The sequence below is a fragment of the Crinia signifera genome, chromosome 4, assembly GCF_055691185.1.
Source record: "Crinia signifera chromosome 4, ASM5569118v1, whole genome shotgun sequence".
Classification (NCBI taxonomy): Eukaryota; Metazoa; Chordata; class Amphibia; order Anura; family Myobatrachidae; genus Crinia; species Crinia signifera.
The window spans coordinates 54,657,571-54,672,937 of NC_139220.1; the positions used below are offsets into that span (position 1 = coordinate 54,657,571).

Here is a 15,367-nt window from a genome sequence, read left to right on the forward strand (position 1 = left end):
CAGTGCACATGGTTTTTGTCCATCTTAAGCCGTGTACACACGGCTGCGATAGGGGCTGATATTGCTGGGAATATGGTCGCTGGCGACCATATTGCCAGTGATGGGAGTGTGCCCTGACGATAACTCGCCAGGTGCGCGCTCCCGTTTTAAGCCCCATTCCCTTTCCGCCGGCAGAGGTTCCCTTTCATCAGCGACCATCTCTGATCACTGATGAAAAGGAGAAACTGAGCAATATATCTCCCCCATGTGTACGGGGCTATAAAAGAATTTTGTCAGAAAGAGTGAACAAGAATAAGGCCCAAATTACCAGCCAACAAACTTCTTTCATTTTTTCAAACACAGCCTGTAACATGGCAATTAGCAGCTGATTGGCTGGTACTTTATATCCATCCATTTCTCTACCCCCTACAATCTGTAGATCTATAGAGCATGTTGCACATTACAAAAGAAAGCAGGGTTCCCTTAGAAATGCAGAGTGTGCCTTGCAGGTAGTGAAAGTTATTTCCCTCATAGCTGTCAACTCATCATGTTTCTCACCAGGAACAATTCACACAGCCTCAAACCTGTTATAAAAAAACCATGCTGTATGTGATGTGGAAAGGTAGGATTAGCTGTGAGACAGTCATTGTTTATTATGGCAGGATGGAAGCTTCTGTACCAGATTGACACCCAAAATTATAATCATAGCCAAGGGCACTAAATCATATTATATCTATAAAATTAGGAAAAATAATATATAGCGCTGGCTTGTATAATAATTAATACTGGCTACCAGCTTGTTTAAACGCCAATGCCAGCATTCTAACTCACATTAGACAATAAGCTATTTCATGGTCTGTATCCTGTCTACTCTGTTTTAGAAATGTTTTCATTTATTATGTTTTTCTTGTTGTCCCTGTTTTGTGTCTCCTGTGTTTATGTACCTTTCTGGGCCTGCTGAGTACCACGGGCCCTTACACATCAGAGGCAATAGTAATAACACACACACTAACACACAGCCTTGTTGTACCTAGTTGAATCTGACTTTTACTGGCCCTTGCTCCAGCAAATCACAACTAGTAAAGTGTGTTTGGTGTAAACTAAGTTCTGCATACCACTGAGTTCTATTTTGTAGTCCCATTGTGGGCCAGATGCACGAAGCTTGAAAAGTGATAACATGTATGGTGATAAATAGCCAACCAATCAGCTCCCGCCTGATTTGACACCGTCGTTGACATGGCAGGTAGGAGCTGATTGGCTGGCTGTTTATCACTCTACATTTTATCACTTTTACAGCTTAGTGCATCTTCCCCTAAGTTATTTATTTTGTTGGCACATAATTTTTTGGCATATTTACTCATTTTGTAAATTTGTATGATGTACATTGTGAGAAAAAAAACACAAGAAAATGCACAGACATCGATAGCTTTGTGTTATTTTATTAAAAATGGACCTACTTTTTACCTACACAGTGAAGTCAGAGGAAGAACATAAACATATTAAACATTTTCAAAAAGTCATGATAATCCGAACTGCAACCCAGTATATTTATCCCATAGCCAGCAGTATATTACCCCCGGTAAACATTTATAAATACAGAGTTGTAGAAAAAGCCGATGATTATGGTAAAAGTCTATACAGCAGCGGGGCTGAGCGTTCTGTAATAACATCCATGTAAATGTGCATCTTTTGAAACTACAACATTTCTAAGAGTTCTGCACTATGCAAATGTTAAGCAATAAAAGGCAGTGTGTAACTATAGGGCAGTCTTCCAAAAAAGTTGGATACAAGTAAGTACGCTGTACTGTAGATAACGTTCTTACATTACTTTTCACCAAGTCCTAAAACATATTTACTGTATTGTTTTAAATGAGCGAGCAAGTCAACACTTTTTGTAATAATATCGTGTAAGGTCACTTTCTATTTTTGAAAAGTGTATGCATCATTTATCATTTAGTAAGTGCAACTTAAATATTAACCTGCTTGTTATGAGAAAATAAGAGAATAAAAAAAAAAAGCAAGATATTTACATCTTTTACCCAGTACAGTGTTTTTTGTTGTTGTAGTTCTTGCATGTTTTTATCATACAGATACGCTGTTATCCTATTCTACAGTACAATGCTAATGGTAACTTATACTTCTGTCCCTTCTCTGGAGTAGAGTGTGTTATTTGCATTGATACTGTTGTAGAAATGGGAATTGAACTGATTTAAAACTGAACTGCCGTAACCAAAAGGATTTGATGGCACCGTAGTCGACCACTCTGACCCTCCGTGGCTTGGTATGTTTGATAGTGGGGAGTAAGAGTTGAAGCCCATCATGTTCTGTCCCATTTTATCAGATGTTTCGTTATTGAGTCCCAGCGGAACCGACCTACTTACAGAGTTGGCACTGCTGACGTAGCTGCTCATGCTAGACAGAAAGTTGTTAAGGCATGGTGCTATAGCGGGTGGAGATAATCTCTTTTCAGATGAGTCATCAGTTCCTGGTGAGGAGCTCTCCAACAAGTCTTGGTGTTCCCCGTTCTTTGGACTACCGGTCAGAGGGCTTCCCTCTGCTTTCTCAGAAGCTAGCTGTCCGTTGAGGTCAGACTTTCTCTTTCTCTTTCTGCGGAAGTTTCCATTATCAAACATCTTTTCACAGTTCGGATCCAATGTCCAGTAGTTTCCTTTACCTAATAGAACAAAATATCCTATTAGTATTTATATATATATATATACTGCATCCAAGGTCATTGAAGTCATGGTTGACTTTAGAGGTCTACGTTGATAGCATCATTTGAGTTTAAAACACTTTACCTAGGTTAATTTAGCATTTTACTGATGTTAGGGGAGATGCATCAAGCCTTGGAGAGAGATAAAGTGGAAGAGTTGCCCAAACCAACCGATCAAATTATATATTTCAGTTCAAATACTGTGCTAGATGAAAGACATAAGCTGATTGGTGCTTTGGGCAACTTCTCTAATTGACCTCTCTCAAGGCTTAATGTATCCCCCCTTATGTAATATCCATAGGTCACATCAAATACAGCTTAAAACAGGCTTAACAACAACAGAATGAGAGAAAGATTAGAACAATGCAAAAATTCAGAGTACCAAACCAAAGTATGCTCAAGACATTTTATTTGTCAGTTCCAAAGCACACTATACTGTACATCAATCGGCAAGCCGTACATTAGTGACGGTTCCTCAAATTTCCTATCGCTGTCTAAATTCCTGTGAGTTTTTGAACCACATTACACAGTTAACATAATGTACTGCATTTTACTAAATGGCATTTAAGCAGCCAGTAACTTCCTATCCTTATGCCTGAGAAAGAAAAAAAATCTACCTCTTCTGTTATTATGTGTAAAATTCAAAAATAATAATAAGACATTTACCTGGATCATCTTCATCCCTGGGCACTTTTTTGAAGCAATCATTAAGAGACAAATTATGTCGGATTGAGTTTTGCCAGCCAGCCTTGCTCTTGTTATAGAAAGGAAAGTTCTCAGCCACATATTGGTAGATCTGGCTGAGTGTCAGCCTCTTGTCCTGAGCACCATGTATTGCCATGGCTATTAATGCAGAATAGGAGTAAGGAGGTCTCACCAACTTCATCAGTTCTTCCTGGGAAGGGATTGGAAGCCATCCTAACTCAGATCCTCCCAAGCCATGCATGTTGGGCAACAGCTGTCTCTGCATCCCATACGACTGAGGCATGAAGTGGCTGGTGTTAGAGCCTGGCAGGTAGGGAGGTGGTGTGATGGAAGGTCCATTCAGCCAAATATAAGGATTTGAAGCAGCGCTGTAATCTCCTGTTTCAAAGTTTGAAGGTCGTTGAGGACTAGGCATGGTCTGTGGGTGGAAGATGCTATCACAGTAGATATTCATCTCGGGAGGTTCTTGTCCAATATTTGGAAACTGTGGCCCACAGCGTGGGGGAGAGTGTGTCTGTGGATCAAATGCACTCATAATATAAAGCTGGTAGGCTACAGAGCCTAATGCACCTGTGCTTGCTACTGTCTTGAAACAGGTGTATTGACTGTGCCCTTCCTCACCACTACTTATACACCTGTCAGTAGCTAGGTTTCTGGGTTTGCTCCGCCCAGCCCTCACTGACTGGCTGGAGATTAAGTGATATCCCTTTTTAGAATGCTGGCAGCCTATAAAACCATTTAAAATTTATGAGTATTTATCTTTTGAAAGAATGGAATATTTTTTTTTTATCTGGTTCTTTCTAAAAAAATAAAATAAAATAAAAATAGTACATTATTACAGCAAATCTACAACAGGTAAAAGTCCTTACCTTAAAATGTGGTATTTTACAGACTGATACCAGTACAAAGAAATGGATAAAAATGCACTAAAAACTTCTTAACACAATAAAACTTTATAGATGTATACAAAAGTGAATTATATTACAGCATATGGGACAAAGGTTTTTTTTTTTAACAGAACGTCTGTTCTGGATTTGATACATTGTATGTGACACCTGCATACACCTGCATTTTTTTATTTTTATTTTTTTAGCCCAGGTTTTTTCTTTTTTTTTTAGCCCTTATAGTGTACGTAACACCTGATCGCAGATTTCAATAATGCCACAAAATACTCTTTAAAATGTAAAACATTTACTACTTACTACAGTACATTTACTTCTGTTTATTGGCTTGGTATTTTGTCCTAAGTTTAATTGCCATATAAAGAGAGATAAGCATCAAAAATCATCTTTACCCTTCATAATGTTTAGTTTCCTGCATATAGGGGTTGTGCGCAAAATAACAACATTTCCCAAACAGCGCATGACACTGAAAATTGGGATTTTTTTTATTTTCCTCCAAATACTTTTCTGCAGTGGTATTAGCTACTTACTGTACTCGCATCCATGTTTATTTATATAGCATCAACTATGTACACACTGCTTTTAATTGAAGCAATGCATTACAAAGGAAAGTCAGTGACAATACACACACACTAATAAGACTAGACTGCTGCCCTTGAGGCTTTCAATGTATTTGTTATTTAGAAATAAATTGTACTTAAACTGGTTTTAAAAAAATAATCTCATTATCCAGTTTCTGGATAGATGCGCATTTATCGTATGGACCACATTACCCAACGAGAAACCTCATGCATCTTGTAGGGTAGTTAAAGTTCTGCAAAGTGCTTTATTAAGAATGAAAATCAGATTAACCATGGACATTATCGTGCAGTACAGATCAGAGAGAATAATTATATTCTTGTTAATAATCTACAGTCATTTCTTTTCATAGTGATGCAAAGGAATGAAGGAAAACTTAACACCGCAAACTTCAAATTGCATTCATATTCTTCAAATCCTCAGAAATAAAATGGCAAAAAGATGGAAGGGATTTCAATTCTGAAGGTTACTTGAATGGTACATACATCAGTCAGGAGAACAACAAAGGTGTGTGCTTAATGCATCTTAAGCTTTGGCCAGAATGGAGCATGGGAGGGGCCTAAGACACAGCACTTTGCTTAGATAAGATGCTGTACAAAATAAAACACATGCATGTATAAATAAATATATATAAAACAAGATGGAAGTTTACCTCAAAATGTCATGAGAGCACCTACTGTACAGTGCGTAACACTGCATATTACATTGCATCTATGGCTAGTAACTTTAAGATGTACTCTAAGACGCTTTTATTTAAAAGCTGTACAGGGACAGTGTGACAACATAACATTTATTGAAGACAGGTTGCCTGCTGTTGTTTTGTTTTTGTTAGATAAGTCCTGTAATGTTTATATGATGCACGGCTTCCAGTGCTGTCTGCTCTGTCTTTGATGGTGCTGGTTGTCTTGTTTTTAGCACATGTTTTACTTGAAGTTTATGATAAGTAGATGTCTTTGTTTGTTTCATGGGTGGGTAGAGATGGGTCCAGGACTGAGTGCTCAATGGCCACTTCTAGCAACCTGCTGTGCCTAAAAAAGGCCGCACTGGCAGGAAAAGTGATTTCAAATGCTGTCGGTAACAATGAAAAGCCAAGTGACGTGTTTTTCACTTGTAGCGTACCTCCTAGGTCTTTTATACTATACTAATAATCTGTGGATTATACTGTATATACGATAATAATGGAGTGTAGTAATGCTCATTAAATGAGCAGAGCCAGAGACTTGTCCAAAAAAAGGGTGAGGTGCCGCAACCATTGACCTACTGTGCCTTATTATTAAATTATTTCCAGTTATTTATATAGTGACACAAATTCCTTAGCGTATTCATTCCCTGCCCCAGTGGAGCTTACATTCTCCATACCATGTATATACACACATTCAGGGTCGGACTGGCCATCTGGCACTTCTGGCAAATGCCAGAGGGGCCGATGACCAGGTGGGCCGATTTCTTTATGCAAGGTGGAGGCTCCGCCTACTGATTGGCGCACAGAAAGGGCCGCAGGACTCGTGGTGGGTCCGGCGGCTCTGCCTGTGCACCGCTGAGGTCCAGGAGAGAGGGGGGATCACACGCCGCTATTCCCCTCTCTCTTACAAGCCGGGAGAGGCAACGGGCGCATGTGTGCTCACAAGTGTGTGTGCCTGGCGTGTGCATGCGTGCAACAAAGGTCACGTGCTTGCACAAATGCCAGGGCTGTTTCAGCGGGCCAGTTCGTCGCTGCACATATTTGTATCCGATTAACCTAATAGTACCTGTTTGGATTGTAGGAGGAAACGGGAGTACGTTGAGGAACTCAATGCAAGCACTGGGAGAATATACAAACTCCACACTTTTAGGACCATTACACCATCCGTGTTACCCATTATTATAAATCCTACTCATTAGCATTGCTTCCAGAGTACTCTTAGAGATATCGGTGTATCTGAAAATGAAAAAAAAATTAATTGATTTACAACCTAACTACAAACTTGTGGGAGCTGCCATGATAATGTCTTCAAAGTTAATGGAGCGGTGTTAGATGAAGAGAGCAAAAGGAATTTATCTTAGAACGAGATAACGGGAATGCTCCACTATTATTGTTGGCTGAATACACAGTGTGAGATGTACACAATTAATAACACTGTCAAAAAAAAAAAAGACATAAAATATATTTCTTCAGGTTTTGTTACATTTTAATTCCTACAACAGAAATTATTTGTGGAAAAAAAGGGGCTGAAATCGATTCAATAATTCGAAGAATGTATTTTTGGTTCCTGCTCACTACATTTACAGTAAATATAAATATATAAAAAATATTAAGAAATTGGATTTACATAGATAGTGTATGTGGCTAAGACGTTTATACTAGCTTTACCTGTGATTGTTTATGTATATTTTATTGATATCATTTAATATGAAATTACGTTCTGAATGTAACAAAATGCTACTGTATATGCATTAAAGATGCAACCTTACATAGGCGTGCATTCTGGGAAGGAAATGGACAGGCAGCTGACGTCCGGTGATGTGATCTGGGCGCCCCCCCCCCCCAACCCGCATCATGGCCTTGTTAGCATGAGAAATCCCTGTGTTCTCATGGGAACACCCATGAAACACTGGGCACTCCCATATGTTAATGTGGGCCGCCCAGCTCCCCATACCCGCTTTCCTGGGTACTGCACCTGGCGAACAGTCTGTTCGTTATGGCAGCAAGCACCCTGCATATGCGCAGAAATTCGCAGTACGAAAACATCGGTCCCCGTGCGAGCGCAGCCCTGCTGCGAATGAACCAGAATGACCCCCAATATGCGTTTGTTAATACAACACAATAAAAATCCAAATGATTAAAGATTTGTTCATATAATATTTCTCCGTAGCAATGTACTAAACACTAAACAGAACCAATTACTGTATAGTTTAATCTACTGTTTGAACAGTAGCTTTTAATTGTCAAAGTAAAATAAATATTTATTGTAGGTGGCATATACTGTAGCGGTAACGGTATGACTTGTGGGCATGGTACCAGTGAAGGCAACAGTGTCCCATGACTGTTCATGAACATAAATGAGTTGAGTTGGGGCATATGGCGACATCTAGTGTTCCCCAATTTGCAGAAAACATGCTCATGCCACATTAGCTTTGTCTTATCTATTATATAGACATATTAATTATTGTCCATATTAGATGCACCTGGCAAGGAGAACCTTTATACATTGGGCGTAATTCGGACCAGATCACATGGCTGTGAATTTACAGGACCGCGATTATTGATAGACTGAGCATGCGTACAGCCCATAGTACACGTGTGCAAATCTGTCCTATTTTATTGCTGGCCGTAGGCAAGTTGACTGACAGAAAACTGGCATTTTAGGGTGGTAACCGTCCCTTTTCTGGGAGTGTCAGGTACAGTAAAACGCAGGTCTGCCCAGGCGTGTTAGGGGAAGTCATGTGATGTCAGCTTCGGCCATGTTCTGACTGATTCCATTGCGGCAGCCAAGTAAGTCCTGGGCTGCACACAGACTGCACACACTGGAAATATCATTCACTGTTAAGGCGGCTTGCAAATGGATTTGCAGCTATTCACCGATCCAACTCATTTTCACAAGCCCTGCTAAGCAATTTGCAGGCTTGCACAGGGTGGGATTACACTCTGGTGGGACGGTGTATACCTGAGTGCAGGGCTCCAAAATTAGCACTCCAGTGATGCGATCTGAATTAGGCCCATAGTTCCCAATATCCCCCTGACTAGTTTCATTATATGCACAGAGCTTTCTCTTATGATAACTACAACTTGGGGCCAAATGTATTAGGATGTGACAATCAGAAAGGGAGAGATTTTGGGAGAGTTTTCCCAATTCTTTACAGCGGCAATCAATGACATGGCAAAATCACCCTGGTTGTGCAGTGTAAATGATTGCCGCTTTAAAACAAATTGGAAAATTGGGAAAACTCTCCCAAAATCTCAAACCCTATTACTGGAGTCGGTATGAAATCCCGGCGGTCGGGATCCCGGCGTTCAAAATCCCGACGCTGGAATCCCGACCGCCGAAATCCCCACGCAGCGGGACCAGTGCCTCGCTACGCTCGGCACGCTAATTTATTCTCCCTCCAGGGGTGTCGTGGACACCCACGGAGGGAGAAAGTGTTGGGATTTCGGCAGTCCGGATTCCAGCATCGGGATTCTGAACGCCGGGATCCCGACCGCCGGGATTTAAACTGCATCCCCCTATTACGTTTGGCCCATGATCTCTTAATGCAAAACTGTAGGTTAAATACAATTACTTATTGCTTTGAATAATTTTTTTGTAATGTGACAATAACACACATACAGCATTAACTTTTGTTTGAGATCTGGGGGCAGCACACTTAATTTTCATATGATCATGACAATATAGCTATTGCCGACTAAAGCTCGGTACACACTGGATAATATCCGTAACGATTTTGCTGATTCCGCGGGGCAGAATGTCAACATCTAAATATCATATAGTGTGTACGCACTATGGGCCTTGTTCAGATCAGAGCTCAGTACAAATTTGTTTGGAAAATGGGCAAAACCATGTGCATTGCAGGAGGGGCAGATGTAACATGTATAGAGAGAGTTAAATTTGGGTGGGGTGTGCTTAAACTAAAATCTAAATTGCACTGTAAAAATAATGCAGCCAGTATTTACCCTGCACAGAAACAAAATAACTCACACAAATCTGTACTGAGCTCAGATCTGAATAAGGCCCTATGTCGCTGACAATGCACACTCCCACATATCATCGGCATCACCATCCATCGTCTGTACATGCACGATAATGGAGGTCAGCCCTTGCTTTGGAATGCTGTGGCCCCCGCTCCCCCCTATTTCCCGCTATTGTGGCAACATTGGCAAGTGTGTTTGCCCTTGCCGATGTTGGCACCCATCGCACAAGATGTCGCTGGGGCCACATAAGGGATTATTTACTAAGATGGATGTTCTACATCCCATCTTCAATAGACCTCCCAACTTAGTAAATAAAACCCATAATGCATAATGTGTACCCATCTATAGATGTATCAATTCCCAGAAGACATGAATACATACAGTATGCAAATAAGAATAGTTTTGTTTATTTGATTGCAATATTTTAACTTTTTTGGTCCTTACCATCAATTCTACCACTGCAAAGTACAATAACAAGAAGAAAGTACATTAACTACACACAGCACCACTGTAGGTACTGTTCTGGTACCTAGAGGTAATAACCCAAGCGGTCCTACATTTGTCCCCAAAAATGATCTGCAAATGAATCCGGGTGACTTTATTATCCTATTGCTGTGTAGAGCGTTCATGTGCACCAGTTTCATAAAAGACTGATATTATCTGCTTTTATTGCACCTGCTGGTTATACAGTATTGGTCATTTAGGGCGAGATGTACTAAGGGGAAAATGCGGTAAAACCCCTGTTTTACCGTATTTTCCTATGTACTATTACCCGGCTGCACCGATATCGCCGGGCAGGGTATCACCACCTTTGGGTGGCGATACCCTATAGAAGCCAATGGGGTTCTTTTCACTGCCCGCCGCCTCTGCCGCAACCCCGCCGCCTCGCCAAACCCCCCTCTCCCCCTCCCTTGGGCTTACCTTCTTACAGGTCCTCCTGGAACCCGGAAGGTAAGTCCTTCCTCCCCCTAGCAACGCATCCGGATGTTCTTCCGGCTGCAGGGGGGAGGAGGAGGCGCCGGTGACAGCCACGCTGAGCTGTCCCGGCTGCAGGGGAGAAGCAGGTGGCTGGGAGGTGATGGAGACCCCTCACCGCACCGCAATGCCAGCCGCATATTTTAGTACATATGCGCTGGTATCGCGGCGGGGGTATGGCGAAGGGCAGTGATGTATATTAATACATCCTGCCCTTAGAGGGGACAGGGAAGAGCAAAACTGATTTTTTTTTTGTAAACCATGTTTTTTTAAGGTTGCCATGTTGTCCTAGATGGGGGTCCAAGATGGGATTTTTGTAAAGATGCATTATTTGTTCTAAGGGCCAAAACACTCTAGGTAACCATAAACACATAAAATAGCATTATATTTGCAGTCTAGTCAGGTGCAGCAACCATATGGTGGAAGCACCAATAGCTATCAGCTCTATTGTAAATGTATCTTGCTCAATGGCAGCTCACATAAACATCATGCAGGCTGTAGCCGGCTCGCTTCAGCAGCTCATATACTAAAATTGGAACGATACAGAGAAGATTAGCATGGCTGCTGCGCAAGGATGACACGCAAAAAAAAAGAATTGGTGAAGCACAGCCACGGTTCCCAGTAACTGACTATCATAACTATACAATAACTCTTATATGTCTCCAACTTCCACTGTTATTCCTGTCTAGCCGTACCACACCACACAGTGCTACCTTGTGATTGTTTTTGCATGTGTGAGAGAAAGAGATGTAGTTTCACATGCTGCCAACAGATGCCAATGTTTTGGAGACACACAAATGGACACTAGACCTAAATATACCTGTATATAGATGATATGTATGCATGTGTAGACATACAGTATATACCTGTATATAGATGATATGTATGTATGCATGTGTGTACTGAATGTATGTATATTATGTTTAAAATGAAAAGAATGTGACATTTATGGTCCTTCTGGGAGGGGGGAGTCAGCCACAGAAGCTATATCGATGGCTTTCAATTAACTGAATAATTCTTGCAGGGGAGGAGAGGTGCCCCCTTGGGAGCAGGAGCCCGGCGGCAGATGACTCCTTTGCCTCCCAGAGTTACGCCTCTGACACCACACAAATGCCAGTCACTAAGGGTTGATACAACATTTATGGCTGGTATAGCTTCTACACCATCAACTACAATTGTTATTTCTCTACAGCACCTAATGTATCAATTATGCATCATAGCTCTTGCCAGGTACACAGTAGAATGACATGCAATCTGCTTGATGGACAGGATGAAATCCCTTCGTCCCAGGTCATCAAGATTACCCTACACACTGTGTGATGTAATGAATAAAAGAGTGATGTCATTCCATATTCATTACACTGCGTCACCTCGTACACAATATCTTCTGATTGGCCATGCAGCAAAGCCAACCAGGAGATATTGTTTGCAACTTGCTGGAGCAGACAATCGGGCAAACACCTTCACAATACTGTATGCACAATTTGTTGTTCAGATTAGTACTGAAAGACAAATCGAACAGCTATCGTGCAGATGTGTATCCGGCTTTAAATTGTAAGATCATTTGGCCAGGGCAGCCTTGCCTTCTTATTGTATTATGTTATTAGTATAATGACTCCCTCAATGTATAGCACTACATAAGTATAACACTACTACTTCTACTAAGAGTAATGGGGTATTCAATCCCTGCCGCTATTTCCAACAGGGGAAATAGCAGCGGGCCCCTATTCAATGCTGTCTTTCCTGACAGCATTGAAGAGGCAAATCGACAGAATGGGTCTGACTTTAAAAGCTGTTGGGCCTGTTTTGAAAATTACGGTCAAATCTCAACAGTCCGCGGCTGTGTTCGCAGACACGCCCCCTTTATGCCGATTGCGAAGCGGGACATTGAATCCCGCCTGGTGAAAACACAAATGGGCCAGGATCACGGCTGTCGGGGCGGATTGACAGTCATGACCTGGGATTGAAGACCCCCTTAAGACTAATAATAATATTATTATTATTATTATAACATCATCTTGATCATCATCATCAAGTTCAGCATGATCAGGAGCATTTGGAAGGCCTCGGGCCAAAGCTCACACAAAATGTCATATTTTATTCAAACATTTTTTATTAGTCTTAATGATTTTAAATAACAATCGTAACAACGCGCAAAGCATCAATATTCTCTTTTTTCACTGTGACTTGTGGATGTATTGCCTGTGTATGTCAGTACGGGCCGAACAGCTACAACTGTCATGGTACTTGGCTCTGTGTCTTTAGGGAACCTGAAAATAGCTTTATTTGGGAGTAAGGCCCTTATTCAGATTCGCGCGGTACGGCCCGCGTGCGGCCGTACCGCCGATGTTTTCCGTCTGCACATGCGCAGAGGTCAATCTGCGCATGTGCAGGCGAATTCGCCGCACAGAAATTTACTACGCCGCAAAGGGGGCGTATAGGGGAGTGAGGGGCTTCATGCCCTCATTTCCCTATGTATACGCCCCGCGTTTCATGGGCGTTCCCATGCAAACGCGGGGCGTACGCATGCTAATGAGGGCATGACGCAACTCATGGGGGCGGAAAGCTGACGTCGCCGGATGTCAGCTTTCAGCCCCCATACAAGCTACCACACGGACGATTGTCCGTTTGGTCTCAGCTTGCGGGAGCTGCCGCGGCGTGCGGACCTGCCTTCGATGGTCGACGACCATCGAATGCAGGGGGCAGCTCCCACCATGGTGGAGGCGTAGCCTCCACCATTTTTATGCGGATCGCCAGCCGTCCGTGTACGGACGGCCGTGGCGATCCGTAGGGTGGGCGGGGATTCGTCTGGTGCGGTCGGAGCCGCATATGCGGCTCGACCGCACCAACCAGAATAAGGGCTTGTGTGAGGACAGTGATCTGTAGTGGCTAACAACATGATGCCATTAGTATTATATATATATAAATGAACGAAAAAATGTATTTGTCCCTTTCTTTGTACACATTAAATGGAACAATGTGCTCATCCCTATTCCCTATAGATTTAATCCACTGGTTGCTGATGTTCCGTTGCCCAAGCCATGCTCCTAAGGCTGCTAAGTTTGTCAATGGAGATGTTTTAAATAAAAGCTGATATTCTAGAATTCAGATCTGTGATAACATTGGAATAACACCTGGTGGGAATAGGCTGCTGTGGTATTTATGATCTTATTCTAGCCTGGTGCCACCCACTCATCTTTTACAAAAATATAATGCGTACATGGGAACGTTCTGTGCTCTGGCAAGATTCATTTTTTTTCTCATAATAAAATGTGAGATTTAAAATCTCTGCTCTTTTGCAGCTGTAATAAAAGTTAAGGCTGACGAAGCGGTGGCGGTGAGACTGCCGGCACTACTGTTACACACGCTCGTAGTAAATGCTAGGAAGCCACTGCTTAGAGTAGATACATTTAAAGCACTTGTATACAGTATTTTGGTTTCAGTTCATTGTGGCCGTCGTGAGATTACAGTAAATAGACAGCATAATAATATTATTGAACGACGCTATGTCTGGCAAAATCAGAAAACTGCAACAAATAGTTACTGATTCATCTGTGACGGCCTGTGGGAAACGTTTTGGCGACACAACAGTTTTGTTTTGCGCCCCTTGATCTTACCTTGAATCTCACAGTGTAATGGAAACAAACAATCGCATCTATTTTATAGCGTTACGGTATTGTAGGATAAACTTCCATTGACGAATGGACGTGTGACTATCTATCGTCCACCAAGTGTAATGTTAACTCGACTGCTCATAACAAGGAGCTACAAACTGTCCATAAATACTGGGACCATTGTGACAGCAAAATATTTCCCAGGGTAGATGATTGGTGTATGAAGGTCACACTACAGCCATAATGAAAGCAATGCATTATTATAGTACTCATGCCCACCTACAGGTATGTCCCACATAACAGGCACTGCAACAGTTACAGATATCATCTATTCTCTGTGTGTAACTAGTCCCCCATTTATGCCTGCGGTTACTTTTCTTGTCTATTTTAGTATAAACTGGAAAAATATAAAGTAACGGAGGTCACAAACGCCATGACATACGTCTAATTATCGTCTCCGTCTGTAGGTCACCATAGTTATCATGTTATTGTTGTTCTGCTGTGTCCGCTAGCTTACAATACTAACCTGCAAGCTTTAGTTCTAGATATTGTACAGTTCTCTGGACACTGCTAATATGTAGTAATAATAATAATAATAATAATAATCCCATTTTAGAAATCATAGAAAGTATTTTGAAATGTTTTACTATTCGGTACTGTATGTTTTGTCAATAATCATAGAAAGTATTTTGAAATGTTTTACTATTCGGTACTGTACGTTTTGTCAATAAAATGTGCACTAAATGATGATCATGATGATAATTATTATTATTATTATTACTATTATTATTATGTTTTATTTCCAACACGGACATATTACACAGCCGTGTACATTGAGGGAATCATGACATAAAGTAAATTCTATACAATGACATGAAACAGAACGTATAGATGACTTTGCCCAAGTAAGGTTACAGACTGAGATGTGTGGAACCCTTTGATACATAATGACGCTGAATAATAATTGTATTAGTATATACATATTTGCATAGTATAGTATTATATATTTACATAGTATAGTATATATATTTATGTGTTATATATCTGGAATATAGACAATGAATGAGGATGACAAGGAGGATACAAGGATTAGTTTCATAAATTGACAAATAAATATTCAAGAGATGTGTTTATATAAGAAAAGTGTGTGGATTATAAATAAAGTCGTTCTTTAGGTTAATTATTATTGAGAACATTTAAGTAATGTAATGATATGGGATTAGTGCAGTGGTAC

At 41.2% G+C, this 15,367-nt stretch overlaps 1 protein-coding gene and 1 non-coding gene across 2 annotated transcripts; one reads left to right on the plus strand and one right to left on the minus strand.

Moving 5' to 3' along the window:
* Positions 1 to 1,931: 1,931 nt before the first annotated feature.
* FOXI1 (forkhead box I1) lies at positions 1,932 to 3,938 on the minus strand. The gene is made up of 2 exons (XM_083179619.1): positions 3,359 to 3,938; positions 1,932 to 2,653 (listed from the first exon to the last, which is right to left on the minus strand). The coding sequence occupies exons 1-2, from the start codon at positions 3,930 to 3,932 to the stop codon at positions 2,112 to 2,114; spliced, it is 1,116 nt and encodes a 371-aa protein (XP_083035745.1). The 5' UTR covers positions 3,933 to 3,938; the 3' UTR covers positions 1,932 to 2,111.
* A 7,083-nt stretch (positions 3,939 to 11,021) lies between these two features.
* On the plus strand, positions 11,022 to 11,129 carry LOC146076803 (U6 spliceosomal RNA). Its single transcript, XR_014474200.1, has one exon. It is a non-coding gene; the product is annotated as a U6 spliceosomal RNA (small nuclear RNA).
* Positions 11,130 to 15,367: the final 4,238 nt, after the last annotated feature.

Bases quoted from the DNA above. Each gene is read 5' to 3' on its own strand.
- FOXI1 (XM_083179619.1), bottom strand. From the start codon at position 3,932: ATGAGTGCATTTGATCCACAGACACACTCTCCCCCACGCTGTGGGCCA. The intron at 2,654-3,358 runs GTAAATGTCTTA...TTGTTCTATTAG, and splicing joins CAGGGATGAAGATGATCCAG to GTAAAGGAAACTACTGGACA.